General features: G+C 42.4%; 1 protein-coding gene across 1 annotated transcript in view; it reads left to right on the top strand.

Moving 5' to 3' along the window:
• puf60a (poly-U binding splicing factor a) overlaps positions 1-6,258 on the top strand; it is a 62,344-nt gene extending 56,086 nt beyond the window's left edge. Inside the window, exons 10-11 of the mRNA XM_029642269.2 lie at positions 1,927-2,174; positions 5,548-6,258. Of these exons, the coding sequence (XP_029498129.1) occupies positions 1,927-2,174; positions 5,548-5,847 (548 nt within the window). The 3' untranslated portion in view covers positions 5,848-6,258. The remainder of the gene's footprint in view (positions 1-1,926; positions 2,175-5,547) is intronic.
• Positions 6,259-23,746: the final 17,488 nt, after the last annotated feature.

Below are 23,746 nucleotides of genomic sequence, written 5' to 3'. Positions count from 1 at the left end.
CTTTTGGTATGCATCAACATGACCATTAAGAAGCTACAACCAGGGTGGTTAGAGGGTGGGGGGGATTCATTTGAATACATTCATTTTATTGTAAGGAGTGTTTAGTTTGCATCCCATGCCCCTCCTCCCTTTCCCCTTTAAAGGGGCAGTCTGCAGTTGCTACATCCATTTTTGGATTGTGAATTAATGATGTACCCATTGATTCTTGAAGAATATATATTGCATTAAGAAAGTATTCACACCCCTTGACTTTTACCAGATTTTACTGTTTTACAGCCTGAATTTAAAATTGATTACATTTTGTTTTTTTAGTCACTGCCCTACACACAATACCCCATAATGTCAAAGTGGAATTATGTTATTCATTATTTTTTACAAATGATTAAAAAGGAAAAGTTGAAATGTCAAGAGTCAATAAGTATTCAACCCCTTTGTTATGGCAAGCCTAAATAAGTTCAGGAGTAATGTCTGTACCCCACACATAGTGTATCAATACAAGCAGTCACTACAAAGATACAGGTGTCCTTTCTAACTCAGTTGCCGGAATGGAAGGAAATCGCTCAGGGATTCACCATGTGGCCAATGTTGACTTTAAAACAGTTACAGAGTTTAATGGCTGTGATAACTGAGGATGGGATCAACTTTGTAGTTACTCCATAATTCGATCCTAAATGACAGAGGAAAAGGACGCCTTTACAGAATATACAAATATTTTTTAAATGCATTCTATTTGTAGCAACCTTTCAGCATGAAAATAACCTAACCAAGAAGACAGTGAATGTTCCTTATTGGCCGAGTTACAGTTTTGACTTAAATCTATATGAAAAAATCTATGGCAAGGCCTGAAAATGATTGTCTAGCAGTGATCAACAACCAAATTGATTGAAGGTTTTGAAAAGAATAATGGGCAAATGCTACACAATCAAGGTGTGCAAAGCTCTTAGAAACTTACCCAGAAAGACTCACAGCTGTAATCACTGCCAAAGGTGCTTCTACAAACTATTGACTCAGGGCTGTGAATACTTATGGAAATTAGAAATGTATGCATTTAATTTTCAATAAACTCTAAAAACATTTTAACTCTGTCATTATGGGGTGTTTGTAGATGGGTGAGAGAAAAAAATATTTTTAATCCATTTGGAATTCAGGTTGTAACACCACACTGTGGAATAAGTCAAGGGGTATGAATACTTTCTGAAGGCACTAACTTATAAATGCCTCCTGAGCTTAGTTCAACTGATGTACTCCACCAGAACCCAAAATATATAAGCTTGTTTTACTCCAATGTTTGGAATCAAAGTAAATGTAAACAAACACTGGTTAAAACGATACTTTTGATATCCTGGATGGTCAGTCTTTGCATCCATAGCTCTGTCTATTCACAAGAGTGGTTATATTTCTCCAGCCCCCTCCCTCAGCTTTTTACCGAATCAGGGAGAGGAGGACGCTTATTTATTGATTCAACTGCTGATTGCCGCTTTAACACTTACTTGACAAAGATTAATGGACTAGGAAAACCATATTTACCTGGAATAGATGGTAGAGCTTTAGAAGGGGTTTGGAAGGCTTTGCTATAGAGTTTCTTTGCCATCTAACTTTTGCCAGCCCCAAACATCACGTGGAAATGTTCCTTATGCAGCAGAACAAATGTGGTCAGTCCAGTCACAGCCTGCTAGTGGACACAACATTCCAATACCATGATTGCTAGCTCCAGTTCGATAGCACCCTTTTACTTGACAGGGAGCTGTCGTGTCACAATTAAACATTGCTAGACAGGAGCCAACCCAGCCAGTTATCTTGGGAAAAGCCCCTGAGGGGTTTTCCCACCATTGCCACTGGCTTAGGGCTTGGGGAGGCTCCTCTGTTGGCTGTCCAACCTTGGGGGGGTTTGACCTTTTTGTGCTGCCTCCTTCCGTTCTCTTACAGGGGTAACCCCAGTGCGGCCCGCTTTGCCTGTGCTACCTCAGGTGGGCCTGGTCAACCCAGTGCTGGCCTTACCACCGGTGCTGGTCACCTCTCTGGTGGCAGCCCAGGAGGCCAAGAAGAAGGAAGTGGAGGAGGAGGCCTTGCAGGACGGGACGGGCCAGGAGCCGCTGAGTGAGCAGGAGCACATGAGCATCTCCGGGAGCAGCGCCAGACACATGGTCATGCAGAAGTTGCTCCGCAAGCAAGAGGTGGGTTGAAATGTTCCTGGGGTTTTTCTTCTTCTTGAACACAGTGGATGAGTTAGCAGTGCTCCAGTCTAACCTTTTCCCCTTGTGGCACTAGCCCATATTTGTGACCGACTGGCTCAATTTGATCTTATGTAGCAAAATTTGAAATTGTGTTTATTATTTTGGATAAAAGTAGAGACTTAGAGCTACAAAATGGTACGTCATAGTTGAGGAACAATGGGAAAGTAATTTAACTTGTAACATCACTTTAGTGAAAATGGCCCTTGAGTATTTTTGTACCAACTGGAGAGCTAATCTTTGTCTTCCCATTAAAACCTTTCTAGGGCAGGCGTTCCGCTAGCGGAACTCCTCGACAACATTCCGCTGAAAAGTCAGCGTGCGAAATTCAAAAATATTTTTGGGAAATATGTAACTTTCACCAATTAACAAGTCCAATACAGCAAATGAAAGATAAACATCTTGTTAATCTACCCATCATGTCTGATTTCTAAAATGCTTTACAGCAAAAGCACAACATATGATTATGTTAGGTCATTAGACACTGCCAGACCACTGACTCAAACGGGTCTGATGAGCCCCTCCTTTATTGTAGAATCCTCAAACCAGTTTCTAAAGATGGTTGACATCTAGTGGAAGCCATAGGAAGTGCAACTTAACTCCAGAGACACTGTGTATTCGGTAGGCCAAGCTTTGAAAAACTATAAACCTCAGATATCCCACTTCCAGGTAGGATTTTTCTCAGCTTTTCGCCTGCCATGAGTTCTGTTATACTCACAGACATCATTCAAACAGTTTTAGAAACTTCAGTGTTTTCTATCCAATACTAATAATAATATGCATATATTAGCATCTGGGACAGAGTAGGAGGCAGTTCACTCTGGGCACGCTAAGTGAAAATGCTGCCCCCTATCCCAAAAAGGTTAAGGAACTATTGTCATTCTCAATTTACTTGCTCTTTACTTGCTGTTTGAGGTGGAGAAAACATTACTTTGAGAAGCTCCACAGTGGTGGTGAGTTCAGAAATGCTATCAGATCTCCAAATGTGCACATTTATAGGCCTACATTTGCATGCAGGCCAGGTAGCCTAGGCCTACTTCTATGCATAGTCAGATGCGCATCCTAACTCAACATTGACAGGAGAGCCACAAACAAAAGACAATGAATATATTGACAAAACGTCTTCCTCACAAGTGTAGCCTAGGTTGTGCGGTCCGGTCCGTAAACGTGTCCACTTCCACAATGAGAACTGTAAAATACTGAATATATTATTATTAATGCATTACCAGAAAATACCGTAACCAAACAAACATTGTAGATTAGACATTATTGGAATTAAAGGCTAATGTACTACTGGTGATGCTGGTGTGCCATCCCAGCGGCCTGCACAATGGATTAGTCCACTGAGACAGACATGATTTCGACAGATGTCATGAAAAATATACAGTACCAGTCAAAAGTTTGGACACAGGGTTTTTCTTTATTTTTACTATTTTCTACATTGTCGAATAATAGTGACGACATCAACACTATGAAATAACACATATGTAACCCAAAAAGTGTAAAACAAATAAAAATATATTTTAGGTTCTTCAAAGTAGCCACCCTTTGCCTTAATGACAGATTTGCACACTCTTGGCATTCTCTCAATCAGCTTCATCTGAAATGCTTTTCCAACAGTCTTGAAGGAGTTCTCACATTTGCTGAGCACTTGTTGACTGCTTTTCCTTCACTCATCCCAAACCATCTCAACTTGGTTGAGGTTGGTTGATTGTGGAGGCCAGGTCATCTGATGCAGCACTCCATCGCTCTCCTTCTTGTTCAAATAGGCCTTACACAGCCTGGAGGTGTGTTGGTTCATTGTCCTGTTGAAAAATAAATGATAGTCCCACTACGCGAAAACCAGATGGGATGGTGTATCGCTGCAGAATGCTGTGGTATCCATGCTGGTTAAGTGTGCCTTGAATTCTAAATCAATCACAGACATTGTCACCAACAAAGCACCATCACACCACCACCTCCATGCTTCACAGTGGGAACCACACATGCAGAGATCATCCGTTCACCTACTCTGCGTCTCACAAAGACAAGGCGTTTGAACCAAAAATCTCAAATTTGGACTCCAGACCAAAGGACAGATTTCCAGCGGTCTAATGTCCATTGCTTGTGTTTCTTGGCCCAAGCAAGTCTCTTCTTCTTATTGGTGTCCTTTAGTAGTGGTTTCTTTGCAGCAATCAACCATGAAGGCCTGATTCACGCAGTGTCCTCTGAACTGTTGATGTTGAGATGTGTTTGTTACTTGAACTCTGTAGCATTTATCTGGGCTGCAATCTGAGGTGCAGTTAACTGTAATGTACTTATCCTCTGCAGCAGAGGGAACTCTGGGTCTTCCTTTCCTGTGGCGGTTCTCATGAGAGCCAGTTTCGTCATAGCGCTTGATGGTTTTTGCGACTGCACTTGAAGAAACTTTCAAAGTTCTTGAAATGTTCCGCATTGACTGACCTTCATGTCTTAAAGTAATGATGGACTGTCATTTCTCTTTGCTTATTTGAGCTGTTCTTGCCATAATTTGGACTTGGTCTTTTACTAAGTAGGGCAATCTTCTACCATGTGTCAACACAACTGATTGGCTCAAACGCATTAAGAAGGAAAGAAATTCAACAAATTAACTTTTAGGAAGGCACACCTGTTAATTGAAATGTATTCCAGGTGACTACCTTGACTGGTTGCCAAGAGTGTCCAAAGCTGTCATCTGGGCAAAGGGTGGCTACTTTAAAGAATCTAAAATATATTTTATATATTTTTGTTTACTCCATGATTCCATATGTGTTATTTCATAGATTTCTACAATGTAGAAAATAGTAAAACATTTAGAAAAACCCTGGAATGAGTAGGCACGTCCAAACTTCTGACTGGTACCGTATATATTTGCAACTGCTGAACCCCAAAAAATCTTGGTCGACCAAAATATTTGACCAGTCTACTAAATGGGGTCAGCCCTACATGAGGATAGTGCACCAAATTTTCACCAAATCATGGTTTTAGCCTCCCAAAGTTTTAACTGAGGTGATCAAGTAGGTTGTGCAGCCGATGCTTCCAATTAAAACTTGAACTCGCACAGCCAAGTAAAAGGGTCGCACAATTTTACTGAGTGGTCACGTTTGGAGCCCTGGTTGGGGTTGAAAGTGCGCAGTTTAGCCACAAGGGCTACAGTTGCATTCTCTGAAAAGTTTCCACAACATTAATAGTCGCAACGTGTGGGTAACTAACTGTACCGTCAGTGTTTTCTCTGATCAAGAAAGTAACTGGTAGCACACATATTTGTGTTTTAATAATACATTGTACAATAATAATGCTTTTCTTCCACTGTGCCCAGTCGACGGTGATGGTGCTGCGGAACATGGTAGGACCAGAGGACATCGACGATGACCTGGAGGGTGAGGTGACTGAGGAGTGCGGCAAGTTTGGTGCTGTCAACCGTGTCATCATCTACCAGGAAAAGCAGGGCGAGGAGGATGATGCGGAGGTTATTGTCAAGATCTTTGTGGAGTTCTCCATGGCGGCAGAGATGAACAAGGCCATCCAGGCACTCAATAATCGCTGGTTTGGAGGTCGCAAGGTCATTGCTGAGGTGTACGACCAGGAGCGCTTTGACAACAGCGACTTATCTGCATAAGACGTTCTGACCTTTCTGAAAGATCTCTACTACTACGACCACAACCTCTGGTGTTTCTCTCCCTCACACACTTACACAGACAAGGCTGCCACGCACCACTGTAGGTGATGCTGGCCTCTTTTTAACCTGTTTTTTTTATTTTTTTTATCAATGTTGATATTAATATTATTAATGCTCCTGTTTGGGGACACCGACAAAGCAAGGAGACGCTAATGGATTTTTTAATTATTATTGTGGCCTACTGTGAAGGGCTGGATATTTGTTTTTGTATTGTTTTCAGTTTCATTTCCCTGATTTTAGTTTTATTTCGGTTACACCTTTTTTGATTAAGTCAATTCTACAAAGGTTCTCTTGTTATATAGCTCTTGGTATTAATTGCCCAAAACAATAAATTCCTCATGAATTCATAAAGTGGTTTGATATTTTGATTATTGATATTAATCCAGAAAGAAACTACAGGGAGCAGGGGTCGGTTAGTCTAGTTTGGTCAACAACAACAACAAAAAAGTTGGTTTTAAATGCGAGGTCAGACATAGTTTTGTCCAACTTTGTGATCAGAATTTACACCTGTTGCACCAAACAAAATAACTCGAAGCTAAGCAATTCGCGTGATGATGGTTGCTAGGCAGCGCCTGTTACTAAGCTGTTGCCATCCTTGTGGAAGTTCTAAACTTTGATGTCACTTTGCACATCTCTTCACAACACCCACCACTATGCATGCACATTTTCTTAACAAACATTTCATGGATCCTAAAGAATTACTGTGCGAATAAATATCACTGAATGACAAATATTTCAATAATAGGCTAATGCAATTGAAGGCATGTATCAAATGGTTGCTTACTGAAACGTACAGCAATCCATTCGTTATAATAAATGTAGCTAAAGGAATAGCAGTGTGTAGTCAACTAGATCATTTCAGCACTGCAAAATTGCAAATGAATAGACAGACACACAGATAGGTATATAGATCGAGAGAGAGATCGATATAGACAGACACATAGATGGCTAAATTGATCTAGCTAACGTTATCACCGCCAGAACACAGAGCCTTCTTGCTAGTGAAGCAGACAAGACAAATAAACCAATATGCCCAGGGGTTGCTATGTTCCATTCTACAGTAACACCAGCACCAAGCCCAGCTAGAACATTTGGTTCCTTGGTAGCGTATGTTTTTTTTTTACCTAATACACACATATAAAGGTGAAGGAGAATATGTGCATGTAAGTATATGGATGAGCGATGGACGTGCGGCATAGGTAAGGTGCAATGGTATAAAATACAGTATATACATGTGATATGAGTAATGTAAGATATGTAAACATTATTAAAGTGGCATTATTTAGAGTGCATTGTATAAAGTGCCAAGTGATCCAGTTATTAAAGTGTCCAGTGATTTTTTCTTAAAGTAGGCAGCAGCCTCTCTGAGTTAGTGATGGCTGTTTAACAGTCTGATGGCCTTGAGATAGAGGCTGTTTTTCAGTCTCTCGGTCCCTGCTTTGATGCACCTGTACTGACCTCGCCTTCTGGATGATAGCGGGGTGAACAGGCAGTGGCTCGGGTGGTTGTCCTTGATTTATCTTTTTGGCCTTCCTGTGGCATTGGGTGCCTTAGGAGTCTAGGAGGGCAGGTAGTTTGCCCCCGGTGATGCGTTGTGCAGACCGCACCACCCTCTGGAGAGTCTTGTGGTTGAGGTCGGTGCAGTTGCCGTACCAGGCGGTGATACAGCCCAACAGGATCCTCTCAATTGTGCATCCTGCCCACATTGCAGTATTTACGCAGTAGCTCCTTTTCCAATGGTCAAATTAACTCACAAGATTGGTATTTTCTTTTTATTTAACCCTTTTTCAATCAGGTAAATTGACTGAGAACACGTTCTCATTTACAGCAATGACCTAGGGAATAGTTTCGGGGTGAATGAGACAATCGGTAGGTCTTGGGTACTGTATGAAAACCTACATCTACTACCAGGGCGACCACTCTCACAGCTATACTTTCACTTTTCAGAATTGGGTGTGGGCACGGGATGAATATTTTAAATAAAGCATTTGAAGAAAAAAATATATCCACCCCATGTGGGATTAAAATCCACAGCCTTTTTCCTCTAGTCAAGAAAGCATTATGCAAAATATATTGGCACACTCCTCTACACTCCTCCTCACACTCTTACCAAGACCATTGCCAATTAAGGCGTGCTGTCACCTGCTTTTATAATAAGCCTTGATGGTGGGTTGAATATTTTCCCGGTATTTTACCAATGTTCCATCCCAAGAATAAATCTATTTTCTCCTGGGTTACCCGGTATGTCCCGCCAAAACTGGAAGTGTCATTCAAAAGCCTTTGTCTGAATTTGATTAGAGTTTTGATTGAAAATTCAACCGTGATGCTACCTGAATCTAATGAGCCATACATTAACTTTTTATGAGCCAAAAAAGCCCAGTAGATTGTACCATTATCCAATAGGCTGTATTTTTCGTCGCTGTCTACATACCACCACAGACCGATGCTGGTACTAAGACCCCAATCAATGAGCTGTGTACGGCCATAGGCAAACAGAAAAACGCTCATCCAGAGGCGGAACTCCTAGTGGCCGGGGACTTTAATGCAGGGAAACTTAAATACATTTCTAGCAGCATGTTAAATGTGCAACCAGAGGTAAAAAAAAGAAAACTCCAGTCCACCTTCACTCAACACACAGAGACGCATACAAAGGTCTCCCTCGCCCTCCATTTGGCAAATCTGACCATAATTCTATCCTCCTGATTCCTGCTTACAAGCTAAAATTAAAGCAGGAAGCACCAGTGACTCGGTCTATAAAAAAGTGGTCAGATAAAGCAGATGCTAAACTACAGGACCGTTTTGTACGCACGTAAACTCAGCAAAAAAATAAAGGTTCCTTTCTCAGGACCCTGTCTTTCAAAGATGGTAGGCAATTAAGGTCGCAGTTCTGAAAACTTAGGACACTAAAGAGGCCTTTCTACTGACTCTCTACTGAAAAAGTGCTCTTAACTGACGAGTCAGGGTTTTGTCTCACCAGGGGTGATGGTAGGATTAGCATTTATCGTCGAAGGAATGAGCGTTACACCGAGGCCTCTACTCTGGAGCTGGATCGATTTGGAGGTGGAGGGTCCGTCATGCTCTGGGGCGGTGTTTCACAGCATCATCGAACTGACCTTGTTGTCATTGCAGACAATCTCAACCCTGTGCATTACTGGGAAGACATCCTCCTCTCTCATGTGGTACCCTTCCTGCAGGCTCATCCTGACATGACCCTCCAGCAAATGCTCGTTCTGTGCTTGATTTCCTGCAAGACAGGAATGTCAGTGTTCTGCCATGGCCATTGAGCATGTCTGGGAACTGACAAACTGACAAATCTGGTGCAGTCCATCAGGAGGAGATGCACTGCAGTACTTAATGTGGCCACACCAGATACTGACTGTTACTTTTGATTTGGACCCCCCCCCTTTGTTCAGGGATACGTTATTCCATTTCTGTTAGTCAAATGTCTGTGGAACTTGTTCAGTTTATATCCCAGTTGTTGAATCTTATGTTCATATAAATATTTACACATGTTAAGTTTGCTAAAAAATAAACGCAGTTGACATTGAGAGGATGTTTCTTTCATTGCTGATTTTATATACCCCAATCACTTTGATGCAAGTAACATTGAAACATGCATGAGAGCATCAGCTGTTCCGGACGAATGTGTAATCACACTCTCTGCAGTCGATGTGGGTAAGACCTTTAAACAGGTCAACATTCACAAGGCCGCAGGGCCAGATGGATTACCAGGATGTGTACTCCGAGCATGCGCTGACCAACTGGCAAGTGTCTTCACTGACATTTTACATTTACATTTAAGTCATTTAGCAGACGCTCTTATCCAGAGCGACTTACAAATTGGTGCGTTCACCTTAAGACATCCAGTGGAACAGCCACTTTACAATAGTGCATCTAAATCTTTTAAGGGGGGTGACTTTATCCTATCCTAGGTATTTCTTCAACCTCTCCCTGTCTGAGTCTGTAATACCAACATGTTTCAAGCAGACCACCATAGTCCCTGTGCCCAAGAACACTAAGATAACCTGCCTAAATGACTACCGACCAGCAGCACTCAAGTCTGTAGCCATGAAGTGCTTTGAAAGGCCGGTCATGGCTCACATGAACACCATTATCCTAGAAACCCTAGACCCACCCCAACAGATCCACGGATGATTCAATCTCAATCGCACTCCACACTGCCCTTTCCCACCTGGACAAAAATAACACCTATGTGAGAATGCTATTCATTGACTACAGTTCAGCATTCAACACCATAGTGTCCTCTAAGCTCATCACTAAGCTAAGAACCCTGGGACTAAACACCTCCCTCTACAACTGGATCCTGGACTTCCTAATGGGCAAGAACACAATTGCCAAGCTGATCCTCAACACGGGGGCCCCTCAGGGGTGCGTGCTCAGTCCCCTCTTGTACTCACTGTTCAATCATGACTGCATGGCCAGGCACGACTCCAACACCATCATTAAGTTTGCCGATGACACAACAGAAAAACATAACATTCCATAGATGTACCTAGCTATATGCTCTCTTAAGTAAATAGATGAAACTAGCTCCAGTAGGCTAATATTTTTGAGTGGGAACTGTATTACTGTATCATATGGACTGAAATTACACACCTCATTCAAACCTGAAAAAAGCTGAGAGAACATGCAATTCTGTTTCAGCACATGCTCCCTACAAAGTTACAGGTATAGGCTAGCGAATTTGATTTAAATATAAAAAGGCCTTGTATAATTAGTAAGCTGACACACAAAGTATATAGGTCTACCTTTCATAAGTTCCACTAATGTTATTAGCCTACCTCCTCTATCTTTCTCTTGTTGATTAATGAGGGGTCACTACAGTTCCTGGTTCGTCATTGTAAATAAGAATTTGTTCTTAACTGACTTGCCTAGTTAAATAAGGGTTCAATATTATTATTTTTTAAATAAACATTTTTAAAAAATGGTGGTCTACAGCTTTTCATGAGATACTCATCCTCAGGCAAGCAAAACTTCAAGGCTTCCTTAGATTTCGTGCACCAGCTGTTGTTTACAAATATACATAGACCACCAACCCTTGTCTTACCAGAGGCTGCTGTACTATCCTGCTGAAAATGCGTAAAACCCGCCAGCTGTATGTTATTCATGTCGTTGTTCATCCACAACTCGGTGAAACACAAGATATTACAGTTTTTAATATCCCATTGGTAGAATATACGTGATCGTAGTTCATCTAATTATTATCCAATGATTGTACGTTAGCTAATAGGACCGATGGTAAAGGCAGATTACCTGCTCGCCATCGGATCCTAACAAGGCACCCCGACCTACGTCCCGATATCTCCGTCTCTCTCTCCTGCGAATGATGGGGATGAGGGCCTTGTCGGGTGTCTGAAATAAATCCTTCACGTCCGACTCGTTAAAGAAAAAAAATCTAATTCCATTCCGAGGTGAGTAATCGCTGTTCTGATATCTAGAAGCTCTAGAAGCTCTTTCTGGCCATAAGAGACGGTGACAGAAACATTCTGTACAAAATAAGTTACAAATAACGCGTAAAAAACACACAATAGCAAAATTGGTTTGGGGACCGTAAAACGTCAGCCATCTCCTCCAGCGCCATTAGAAATTAAATGGAGGATAGAGAGAGTTCTGTTGATGCTGAAAACAGTATGCATTTTTAAATAAATAACATTCTCTGAATCTTACTAAAGTTTTCGTGTGGTTTTTATGGACATTTTTCTTAACGATCTCTGAACTATTTGAGAAAATGACTTTAAATAGAACCATGAAGAAACCTGTAGGAAACGTTATGTTGAAGTACTGACATTCCCATAGACGAACATTGTTTCTTAGCATTCTTAGAACAATTTGAGAACATTACTTTAAATAGAACTATGAGGAAAGTTGTAGGGGAGAGAGGATTGGTCTGCCAGAAGGCTTCTTTCTATTTGAGCTGGTCAGTCTGAGTTGGTAATCCTGTCGAACTGAGCTTTTTTTTTATGTATCGTGGAGTTGCATACATTTTGCTCTCCATTTTCTGGAGGATCAAGTTTTTAAATCAGTGGAATTAGAGTATGATAGCTAAAGAGATGGAGAAAACACCTGTCTCTGGATTACATCTTCAAATTTAAGGGCAACCGTGGCATGGCATCTGTGACAGCTTCCTGTCACGGATGCCATGCCACATTTGCCCTTAGTTTGAAGATGTATTCCGGAGACAGGTATTTTCTCCATGTGTCAATCATGCATGATGATGTATACAGGTAAGATTGTCTAGCGTTAGCTAGCTACATTTTAGGATATTACAAGTTTCTAATTTTGACAAAGTAGGTTTCATTTCAAGCTAAAGTGTACGTTAGCTGGCTGGCTCCCTAGCTGATGTTATTATTCATTTCCCAGAGCCGTTTGCTTTTCTAGCAGGGTAGTGCCGACGTGATTTGGCACTATTTTCATTGTTGTTTAACTAGCTAACGGTAGCTGACTGGCTCGTTAGCTAACGTTACGTGACGAGTGTGTTCTTACATGTTGTTTACCTAGCTAGCTGAATATGACCGGTGTCAGTAAACGTCAGAGAAAAAAAAGCGTAATGAAATTGTTGCCAGCAGTGCTGGTTAGGCTGTTTTCATGTTGTCCAGAGGTAAACAAATCTTCAGCCACAGCGTCAAGTGTGCACTCCGAGAGCGAAACGAGATGGGTGGGGCTAAAGCTTAAGAGGGTGTGAACGATGCTGAATGGGTGTAGACAAAGAAGAGCTCTTCACTAGATACCAAAACATTTTCTCAAAAGTGAGTTGACAAGTTTATCAACTTTCAAAGCAGAATTACTTTCCCATTGTTCCTCAAAGATGCAGTGTATGATATACAATTTTGTAGCTCTGAGTCTCTACTTTTATCCAATGTAAAACACACCATTTCAAATGTCGCTACATAAGACCGAATCCAGGTGGTGAGTCACAAATGTGCTGAGAATGTTCCAAAGCCAAGCAACTGTCCTGCACCATTCCCAGAAAGTTGTGGAAGGTTTTATGCAAAATAACCATAGGACAACCACGTTCTCACCAAGCTCTAAGAAAAATGTGGTTCTCTTTGTGTGCTGGGGGGAGGAGCAATGCAAATAGTCTGGCTAGACATTTGATTAGCTGTTCAGGAGTCTTATGGCTTGGGGGTAGAAGCTGTTGAGAAGCCTTTTTGTCCTAGACGTGGCACTTCGGTACCGCTTGCCATGCAGTAGTAGAGAGAACAGTCTATGACTGGGGTGGCTGGGGTCTTTGACAATTTGTAGGGCCTTCCTCTGACACCTCTTGGTATAGAGGTCCTGGATGGCAGGAAGCTTTGCCCCAGTGATGTACTGGGCATTAGAGGGTTACCCTCTGTAGTGCCTTGTGGTCAGAGGCTGAGTAATTGCCATACCAGGTAGTGATGCAACCAGTCAAGATGCTCTCGATGGTGTTGTTATTGTTGTTAAGAAGGCAGAGCAGCGCTTTATTATGGACAGACTTCTCCCCATCTTAGCTACTGTTGTATCAGTATGTTTTGACCATGACAGTTTACAATCCAGGGTTACCCCAAGCAGTTTAGTCATCTCAACTTGCTCAATTTCCACATGATTCATTACGAGATGTAGTTGAGGTTTAGGGTTTAGTGAATGATTAGTTCATATGATTTAGTTCATATTTAGGACTAACTTATTCCTTGCTACCCATTCCAAAACTAACTGTAGCTCTTTGAGTGTTGCAGTCATTATAGTAGCTGACGTGTATAGTGTTGAGTCATCCGCATACATAGACACACTGGCCTTACATGTTGTTAGTAAATATTGAAAAAAGCATGGAGCCTAAATGGCTACCCTGGGGAATTCCAGCTACCTGGACTGTTTGAGAGGCTTCCATCAAAGAACACCCTCTGTTCTGTCAGACCCTCTGTTCTGTCAGACATGTAACTCTTCATCCATCCACATTATAGCAGGGGGTGTAAAGCCATAACACAAACATTTTTCCAGCAGCAGGCTATGATTGATCATGTCAAAAGCTGCACTGAAGTCTGACAAGACAGCCCCACAATCATTTTATCATCAATTTCTCTCAGCCAAGCATCAGTATTTTGTGTAAGTGCTGTGCTTGTTGAGTGTCCTTCCCTATAAGCATCCTGAAATTCTGTTGTCAATTTGTTTACTGTGAAATAGCATTGTATCTGGTCAAACACAAGTTTACTAAGGGTTGGTAACAGGCTGATTGGTCAGCTATTTGAGCCAGTAAAAGGGGCTTTACTATTCTTGGGTAGCGGAATGACTTTAGCTTCCCTCCAGGCCTGAGGGGGCACACTTTACAGTAGGCTTAAATTGAAAATATGGCAAATAGGAGTGGCAATATTATCTGCTATTATTATTCTGCCCTTGAGTTGCGTTCCCATGCAAAACTAGACAGATAGCTAACAACTAAGTCTTCAATAAAACTCCCAAGGCGTGACTTTTCTTGAATGAATATATTGAAAACGTTTATGTTGTGAAACTGCAAAATACAGAAAAGAATATACTTTAGTATTCAATTCACACCGACATACTGTAGCTGTACATTAAACATTTGAAGTTGCATAAATACAAAGCACGCGCTAAGGTACCATGCATCTGGCATGATGCCAAACCATATAGCTAATTGTTACTCATATGGTAATTGGCTCCTTTCATTACTCTAATAATGTACAACCATCTATGTAGAATAACAAAGCATATTACACTAGCAACAGTAACAAAACTACAGTATTGTATATTTTACAATTAATTTGCATGACGCATAAGCAAAGTAATACAGCTAACGACATACATTAAAGGCATTGCAATTTGTGAGTAAATGCAACCAACATTGATATGTAAGCAACTCTATCAATAACAAGATTATCATCATTAGCTAAATGCTTGAATCGAACTTACAAACAAATATTTTCCAAGGCTGAAGCGTGACAAGAAATAACTACATTGAAAGACCTGCACCGTAGCGTTGTTTGTAGCTGCTTCTATGCGTGCAGAACAAATTCTGTACTTCCTGTTTGCGTCGTCTTTCTAAGTACCAGAAAGCTCCACTAGGGGGCAAATAACACCATTGAACACAATGAAAATCCAATTAAACATTGTAATAAAATAATCTGTTACCTTCTAACAGGATGGCAGCACAATTATCCTCAGTAATTTTCCATCCAGATTGTCAGACCCCGGTGGCTTGTCATTGTCGATAGAAAACAATACTTGTTTCTAATTCTTTTAGTCACATTCAATTCAGTTTAGTCACATGATTTCTCAATAGCAGTACGTTTTCCAATCGGTTGTGCAGCCAGACTTAATTGCGTTTTGTGCGTTTTGTTGCCAACCTTACTTTGCTACCTGACAACTTTACGGTTTTTACTTTTTAATTACCGTTTATATTTTTAGTTTTCCCTCACTCAACATTTTTTCATTCAACTTTTTCACTCTGGACGCTTTATCTGGACGTGGATTGTCCAACAGCCAAAGCTAAGTAGTAACATTAACATGATGCCTTCTAATTCCAGTCGCTGTACTCATAATATACAGGAGAACGATCGCCTTACGGCGAGGATAGCTGTGTTGCAAGCCCAGCTTCAGACGCAATCGTTAGGCAAGGGTCATTTCAGTGTAGGAAAGGATGACCACCAGTAACCACCAGTAAGTACAGATAGTAACGTTAGTATAAATCCCCTCGCACGGTCCCCGCTGCCGGACAACTTTCTTATGGCTTCTGGAGGGAAATGCTGTAGGAATGCTCAACCGGTGTTGCTCATTCAGCCGACAGAAACTTTCAACCGGTTTTCCCCATTAAGCAGCGAGTCGGAGTCAGAGGTCGAGCCTTCTCTTGTCTCTACTCCTCCCGTTACGGGTCTGAGACACCGACGCTTCCCACCATTAGCGCTGACAAATTGAAAACTCTAGTCATTGGCGACTCCATTACCCGCAGTATTAGACTTAAAACTAATCATCCAGCGATCATACACTGTTTACCAGGGGGCAGGGCTACCGACATTAATTAAGGCTAATCTGAAGATGGTGCTGGCTAAAGCTAAAACTGGCGAGTGTAGAGAGTATAGAGATATTGTTATCCACGTCGGCACCAACGATGTTAGGATGAAACAGTCAGAGGTCACCAAGCTCAACATAGCTTCAGCGTGTAAATCAGCTAGAAAGATGTGTCGGCATCGAGTAATTGCCCCTCCTAAAAGATAGAATATGTAGAAAATTGGCCCTCTTTCTGGGACTCACCCACAAACAGGACCAAGCCTGGCCTGTTGAGGAGTGACGGACTCCATCCTAGCTGTTAGATCCCTTACTTCAAAGGCAGTTATAGTCAATGAACTAATCACTGATCATAATCTTGATATGATTGGCCTGACTGAAACATGGCTTAAGCCTGATGAATTTACTGTGTTAAATGAGGCCTCAACTCCTGCTTACACTAGTGACCCCCCCCATACATCCCGCAAAGGCGGAGGTGTTGCTAACATTTACGATAGCAAATTTCAATTTACAAAAAAAAAGACGTATGTCTACTGAGCTTCTAGTCATGAAATCGATGCAGCCTACTTAATCACTTTTTATAGCTACTGTTTGCAGGCCTCCTGGGCCATATTCCTCATTGAGTTCCCTGAATTCCTATCGGACCTTGTTGTCATAGCAGATAATATTCAAATTTTTGGAGACCCACTCCAAAAGGCTTTCAGAGCCATCATCGACTCAGTGGGTTTTGTCCAACATGTCTCTGGACCTACTCACTGTCACAGTCATACTCTGGACCTAGTTTTGTCCCATGGAATAAATGTTGTGGATCTTAATGTTTTTCCTCATAATCCTGGACTATCGGACCACATTTTATTACGCTTGCATTTGCAACAAATAATCTGATCAGACCCCAACCAAGGAGCATCAAAAGTCATGCTATAAATTCACAGAAAACACGAAGATTCCTTGATGCCCTTCCAGACTCCCTCTGCCTACCCAAGGACGTCAGAGGACAAAAATCAGTTAACCACCTAACTGAGGAACTCAATTTAACCTTGCGCAATACCCTAGATGCAGTTGCACCCCTAAAAACTAAAAATATTTCTCATAAGAAACTAGCTCCCTGGTACACAGAAAATACCCGAGCTCTGAAGCAAGCTTCCGAAGCAAGCTTCCAGAAAATTGGAACGGAAATGGCGCCACACCAAACTGGAAGTCTTCCGAAAGCTTGGAAAGAGAGTACCGTGCAGTATCAAAGAGCCCTCACTGCTGCTCGATCATCCTTCTTTGAGGAAAAGATCATGATTATTAGAAAGCAAATTACGGACTCCTCTTTAAATCTGTGTATTCCTTCAAAGCTCAGTTGTCCTGAGTCTGCACAACTCTGCCAGGATCTAGGATCAAGAGAGACACTCAAGTGTTTTAGTACTATATCTCTTGACACAATGATGAAAATAATCATGGCCTCTAAACCTTCAAGCTGTATACTGGACCCTAATTCCAACTAAACTACTGAAAGAGCTGCTTCCTGTGCTTAGCCCTCCTATGTTGAACATAATAAACGGCTCTCTATCCACCGGATGTGTACCAAACACAGTAAAAGTGGCCGTAATAAAGCCTCTCTTGAAAAAGCCAAACCTTGACCCAGAAAATATAAAAAACTATCGGCCTATTTCGAATCTTCCATTCCTCTCAAACATTTTAGAAAAAGCTGTTGCGCAGCAAATCTCTGCCTTCCTGAAGAGAAACAATGTATACAAAATGCTTGAGTTATGTTTTAGACCCCATCATAGCACTGAGACTGCACTTGTGAAGGTGGTAAATGACCTTTTAATGGCATCAGACCGAGGCTCTGCATTTGTCCTCGTGCTCCTAGACCTTAGTGCTGCTTTTGATACCATCAATCACCACATACTTTTGGAGACATTGGAAACCCAAATTGGTCTAAACCGACAAGTTATGGCCTGGTTTAGATCTTATCTGTCGGAAAGATATCAGTTTGTCTCTGTGAATGGTTTGTCCTCTGACAAATCAACTGTACATTTTGGTGTTCCTCATGGTTCCGTTTTAGGACCACTATTGTTTTCACTATATATTTTACCTCTTGGGGATGTCATTCGAAAACATAATGTTAACTATCACTGCTATGCAGATGACACACAGCTGTACATTTCAATGAAACATGGTGAAGCCCCAAAATTGCCCTCGCTAGAAGCCTGTGTTTCAGACATAAGGGAAGTGGATGGCTGCAAACTTTCTACGTTTAAACTCAGACCAAACAGAGATGCTTGTTCTAGGTCCCAAGAAACAAAGAGATCTTCTGTTGAATCTGACAATTAATCTTAATGGTTGTACAGTCGTCTCAAATAAAACTGTGAAGGACCTCGGCGTTACTCTGGACCCTGATCTCTCTTTTGACAAACATATCAAGACTGTTTCAAGGACAGCTTTTTCCATCTACGTAACATTGCAAAAATCAGAAACTTTCTGTCCAAAAATGATGCAGAAAAATGAATCCATGCTGTTGTTACTTCTATGTTAGACTACTGCAATGCTCTACTTTCCGGCTACCCGGATAAAGCACTAAATAAACTTCAGTTAGTGCTAAATACGGCTGCTAGAATCCTGACTAGAACCCCAAAAATGTAACATATTACTCCAGTGCTAGCCTCCCTACACTGGCTTCCTGTTAAGGCAAGGGCTGATTTCAAGGTTTTACTGCTAACCTACAAAGCATTACATGGGCTTGCTCCTACCTATCTCTCTGATTTGGTCCTGCCATACATACCAACACGTACGCTACGGTCACAAGACGCAGGCCTCCTAATTGTCCCTAGAATTTCTAAGCAAACAGCTGGAGGCAGGGCTTTCTCCTATAGAGCTCCATTTTTATGGAACGGTCTGCCTACCCATGTCAGAGACGCAAACTCGGTCTCAACCTTTAAGTCTTTACTGAAGACTCATCTCTTCAGTGGGTCATATGATTGAGTGTAGTCTGGCCCAGGAGTGGGAAGGTGAACGGAAAGGCTCTGGCGCAACGAACCACCCTTGCTGTCTCTGCCTGGCCGGTTCCCCTCTTTCCACTGGGATTCTCTGCCTCTAACCCTATTACAGGGGCTGAGTCACTGGCTTACTGGGGCTCTCTTATGCCGTCCCTGGAAGGGGTGCGTCACCTGAGTGGGTTGATTCACTGATGTGGTCATCCTGTCTGGGTTGGCGCCCCCCCCCCTTGGGTTGTGCCATGGCGGAGATCTTTGTGGGCTATACTCAGCCTTGTCTCAGGATGGTAAGTTGGTGGTTGAAGATATCCCTCTAGTGGTGTGGGGGCTGTGCTTTGGCAAAGTGGGTGGGGTTATATCCTTCCTGTTTGGCCCTGTCCGGGGGTGTCCTCGGATGGGGCCACAGTGTCTCCTGACCCCTCCTGTCTCAGCCTCCAGTATTTATGCTGCAGTAGTTTATGTGTCGGGGGGCTAGGGTCAGTTTGTTATATCTGGAGTACTTCTCCTGTCCTATTCGGTGTCCTGTGTGAATCTAAGTGTGGGTTCTCTAATTCTCTCCTTCTCTCTTTCTTTCTCTCTCTCGGAGGACCTGAGCCCTAGGACCATGCCCCAGGACTACCTGACATGATGACTCCTTGCTGTCCCCAGTCCAACTGGCCGTGCTGATGCTCCAGTTTCAACTGTTCTGCCTTATTATTATTCGACCATGCTGGTCATTTATGAACATTTGAACATCTTGGCCATGTTCTGTTATAATCTCCACCCGGCACAGCCAGAAGAGGACTGGCCACCCACATAGCCTGGTTCCTCTCTAGGTTTCTCCTTAGGTTTTGGCCTTTCTAGGGAGTTTTTCCAAGCCACCGTGCTTCTACACCTGCATTGCTTGCTGTTTGGGGTTTTAGGCTGGGTTTCTGTACAGCACTTTGAGATATCAGCTGATGTACGAAGGGCTATATACAGTGCCTTGCGAAAGTATTCGGCCCCTTTGAACTTTGCGACCTTTTGCCACATTTCAGGCTTTAAACATAAAGATATAAAACTGTATTTTTTGGAAGAATCAACAACAAGTGGGACACAATCATGAAGTGGAACGACATTTATTGGATATTTCAAACTTTTTTAACAAATCAAAAACGGAAAAATTGGGCAGGGGAGGTTTCGGTCCTTTCTCGGAATGATAGTTTATTACCAGCAGTTCATTGAGGGGTGCTCCACCATCGCTAAGCCGCTGCATGGGATGACAACTGGGACGAAGGCACCACGCCATGGGAAAGGCAAGAGGAAAAGAGGAATACATAGAAAACTCACAGCAGCTGACTGGACTGGTGAGTGCAAACATGCCTTTAGTCAGTTGAAACAAGCTCTCCTCGATCAGGTCATGCTAGCCCACCCTGATTTTAGTAGACCTTTCTTGCTGTCTGTAGACGCATCTAGTAATGGATTAGGTGCTGTCCTCTCCCAAGTGCCAGAGGATGGGTCTGCAGCCAGGCCCGTAGCATTCGCTAGCAAATCTCTTACTTATGCATAGTCAAAGTATCCTGCCCATAGGTTAGAGTTTTTTTGCTTTACGCTGGGCCATCTGTGAGAAGTTTAGTCATTGGCTAAGGGGCAAGCCTTTTACTGTATGGACAGACAACAACCCATTAACGTACATTCTGTCCAAGCTCAAATTGGACGCCTGTGAACAGAGATGGGTTGCTAAACTTGCTCAATTCGAGTTTGACATAAAGTACATCCTCGGTCCCAAAAATGTCATTGCTGATGCACTCAGTAGACAGCCATTTGTGCAGCCGAGCGCTCTCCACCGTATCACAAGGGTTCCATACAAGGCCTTGCTGGAAGAAGCTGCGGGAGTACGTACTGAGAAGGTGCACGATGTGTTCCGCTGGTCGAACCACCCATTCAACTTCGAAAGCTGCTCACTGTCAATTGAGGCAGATGCCTGTGAAATTGTCATGGACTGCCAAACTACCTCCTATCCTTCTCCTGGTTCTCTGTCAAAGGAAGCGGTGTCAGCAGTCCTGAGGTCGCAAGAGGAGGCTGGTCTACAGAACTGTGCGCTGCTACTGCCTCAGCTCACTCAGTCACTGGTGCCATCTGAGATGTCAGATGTGAGAGTGCTGTCCCGTGACGACCTGATATCAAAGCAGCCGCCAGGATGATGCACTCGCCAGAGTTGTCTTCTACGTGGAAAGGGGACGTAGACCTTCTAGGAGGGAACGTGGCCATGAACCAATCGAGGCTCTGCGGATTCTGAAGACCTGGGAGAAGCTCACTCTGAAAATGGGTGTACTATATCGCGTTACCAAACGTTTGCTGTCAAAGAAGAAGACGTACCAGTATGTAGTTCCCACCTCCATGAGGGCGACAGTTTTGAAGGGTGTCCACGATGAAGCCGGTCATCAGGGGCAATAGCGGACATTGTACTTGACAAGACAGAGGTTCTTCTGGTATGGTCTGGAGTCGGATGTGAGAGAGTATGTCAAGACCTGCAAGAGGTGTGTTCAGTAAGGCCCCCGAGCCAGAGGCCAGAGCTCCACTGTAGAACATCATCACGACTGAGCCCCTCGAGTTGGTGTGTGTGGACTTCTGGTCTGCTGAAGACTCCAACAACAAGTCATTGGATGTTCTGGTCGTCACTGATCATTTTACTAAGATGGCCCATGCCTTCTTGTGTCCGAACCAATCAGCTAAAGCAGTGGCCCTTCAGCTGTGGAACAACATCTTCTGTGTGTATGGTTTCGTCGTATCCACTCTGACCAAGGAAATGTCCGAACTCTCTGAAGAAGAAAGGCATTCTGAAGATGCCGCTGGTGGCACAAGTTCCAGCAACAGTCACAGAACCCTTGACCTTGACTACCCATCGACTGTGGATAGTGACCCACCAATGTTGGTTGTAGTTGAACAGGTTAAACGTAATGATAACTCTGTTAGGCCAGGGGCTGGTCGGGTTAGGAAACGCCCAGTGAGACTCATTGAGACTATGCAGACACAGAGGGTTTTTCATACAGAATTCATTACAGTACCTGTGTGGGTGTAGTATTAGAATCCAAGTCTGTAGCCCCCCCCAACATTCTTTTTAACTTAACTTTCAAGAGACCCTATTGAGGTAATGGGTCAGAGGTCATGTAGGCCAAGGTTTTTCTGTCTGAGGTTCTTATTGTCACTGAGTGTACTGAACATGTAACAGGCATGTTTTCCTACGGGGTCTTTGAATTCCCCTAATTCTCTTTAGAGAATAGTCTTTGCACTGGAATGTTTGGTGAGATATGTATTGCAAGGTATTGCATACCTCATTTTGTTTCTTTATAGTATACAATTGTAATTCAGCAGGGGAGAATGTAACAGGGTTGGTTATGTTTCCACTTGCCTCTAAAGAAATGTGTATTTAATGTTCAAGCATTCTTATTGGTTAGTTCAACTCTGATGACAATAAGGTGTGTTGTGATTGGCCCCGCTTGCAGATAGGGGGAGATCGGGAACGTCAGGTCTCCCCAGTATGAAAATGTGATGCAAGGGGTAGTTCACGTTCTGAATACTGTTTTCTATTTTCTATTTTACAATGTGTACAAGTTTGCTGTACGTTACTGATTTATACATGTGTGGGTATATGGTACCTGTTAGGGATTGAGGGGCTTTCTGGGATGTGCTTTGGCATATGATTGCTGTAAATCAGTGTGTTAGCTAGCATACACCGATGTAATGGTCACATAAGCCACTGCTAACACAGTTGTCTTCATGCTACAGATTTTGCCATCGACAGCCATCAATAGCGTTAATCCCTGCACAACTAACGTGCTGTTTCCCATTTAACAACAGGTATTTACACATGTTATATTTTGTTTTGTATTTTTGTATTTTGTTCGCCCAGTATGAAAATGTGATGCAAGGGATTTTGCCATCTACAGCCATCAATACCGTTAAGCCCTGCACAACTAACGTGCTGTTTCCCATTGAACAGAAATAAATGCTCAACTGGGACCACTGGCCGAAGTGATTTATTTTGAGAAAACACAACGCATGGAGAGTACATTATACATCTGTTACATTTACACATCAGCAAAAGTGTGTCCCCCTACTCTACAGTCATAATACATGTTTACTGCTAATTAGAGTTTACGCAGTTCCAACATAATCCAAAGGATGGTAGCCTAAAATCCCAATCCTACTATATTGCACTACCCATAACATTATTTCATGCAAAACATTAATTTGTGGTCTAGGCTGCCATCCTTTGGATTATTTTGAAACTGCACAGTGTTCACGGCATGACAAGATCACATTAGTTAGCAGCAATATGACCAATATCAACAAAAGGCTCTTTATTGTCAATCAAATAGTGTAAATGGTTTATGAAAACATTGCAACAAAATAATGATTAAAAATACTTTGCCAACAATTTAGTTAATCTAGTTAAGCATTTGCAATTTGTACTTGCTAATAGATTTGTATAAACGTTATTATAACAGCAGTTACGCAATTACCTAACACCATATTATATGGGTTTATTGACCACAATCTACTGAGTTTTTCCAGGTAGAATAGTTCTCTCTACAACCCAATCTGTATCCCATGTACTGTATTGCATTTGGGCTGAAAATTTGCTGGGTTGAATCCCTGAGCAGACAAGGTAAAAATCTGTCGATCTGCCCTTTAAGTAAGGCAGTTAACACCCATACAATTGAGGCGCCCCCCTGCACCTCTCAGATTCAGAGGGTTTTGGATTAAATGCAGAAGACACATTAAAGTTGAATGAAATTCACATGGCAGTTTTGAAATGCAGGCTTTTATTTTGAAGGATTCCTTATTACCATACAAATACACGTCATAATTTGCGTTGCTGGCAGAATACTAGTGGA

Source organism: Oncorhynchus nerka, linkage group LG9b (assembly GCF_034236695.1).
Source record: "Oncorhynchus nerka isolate Pitt River linkage group LG9b, Oner_Uvic_2.0, whole genome shotgun sequence".
Lineage (NCBI taxonomy): Eukaryota > Metazoa > Chordata > Actinopteri > Salmoniformes > Salmonidae > Oncorhynchus > Oncorhynchus nerka.
This window is presented reverse-complemented; position numbering and strand designations above follow the sequence as displayed.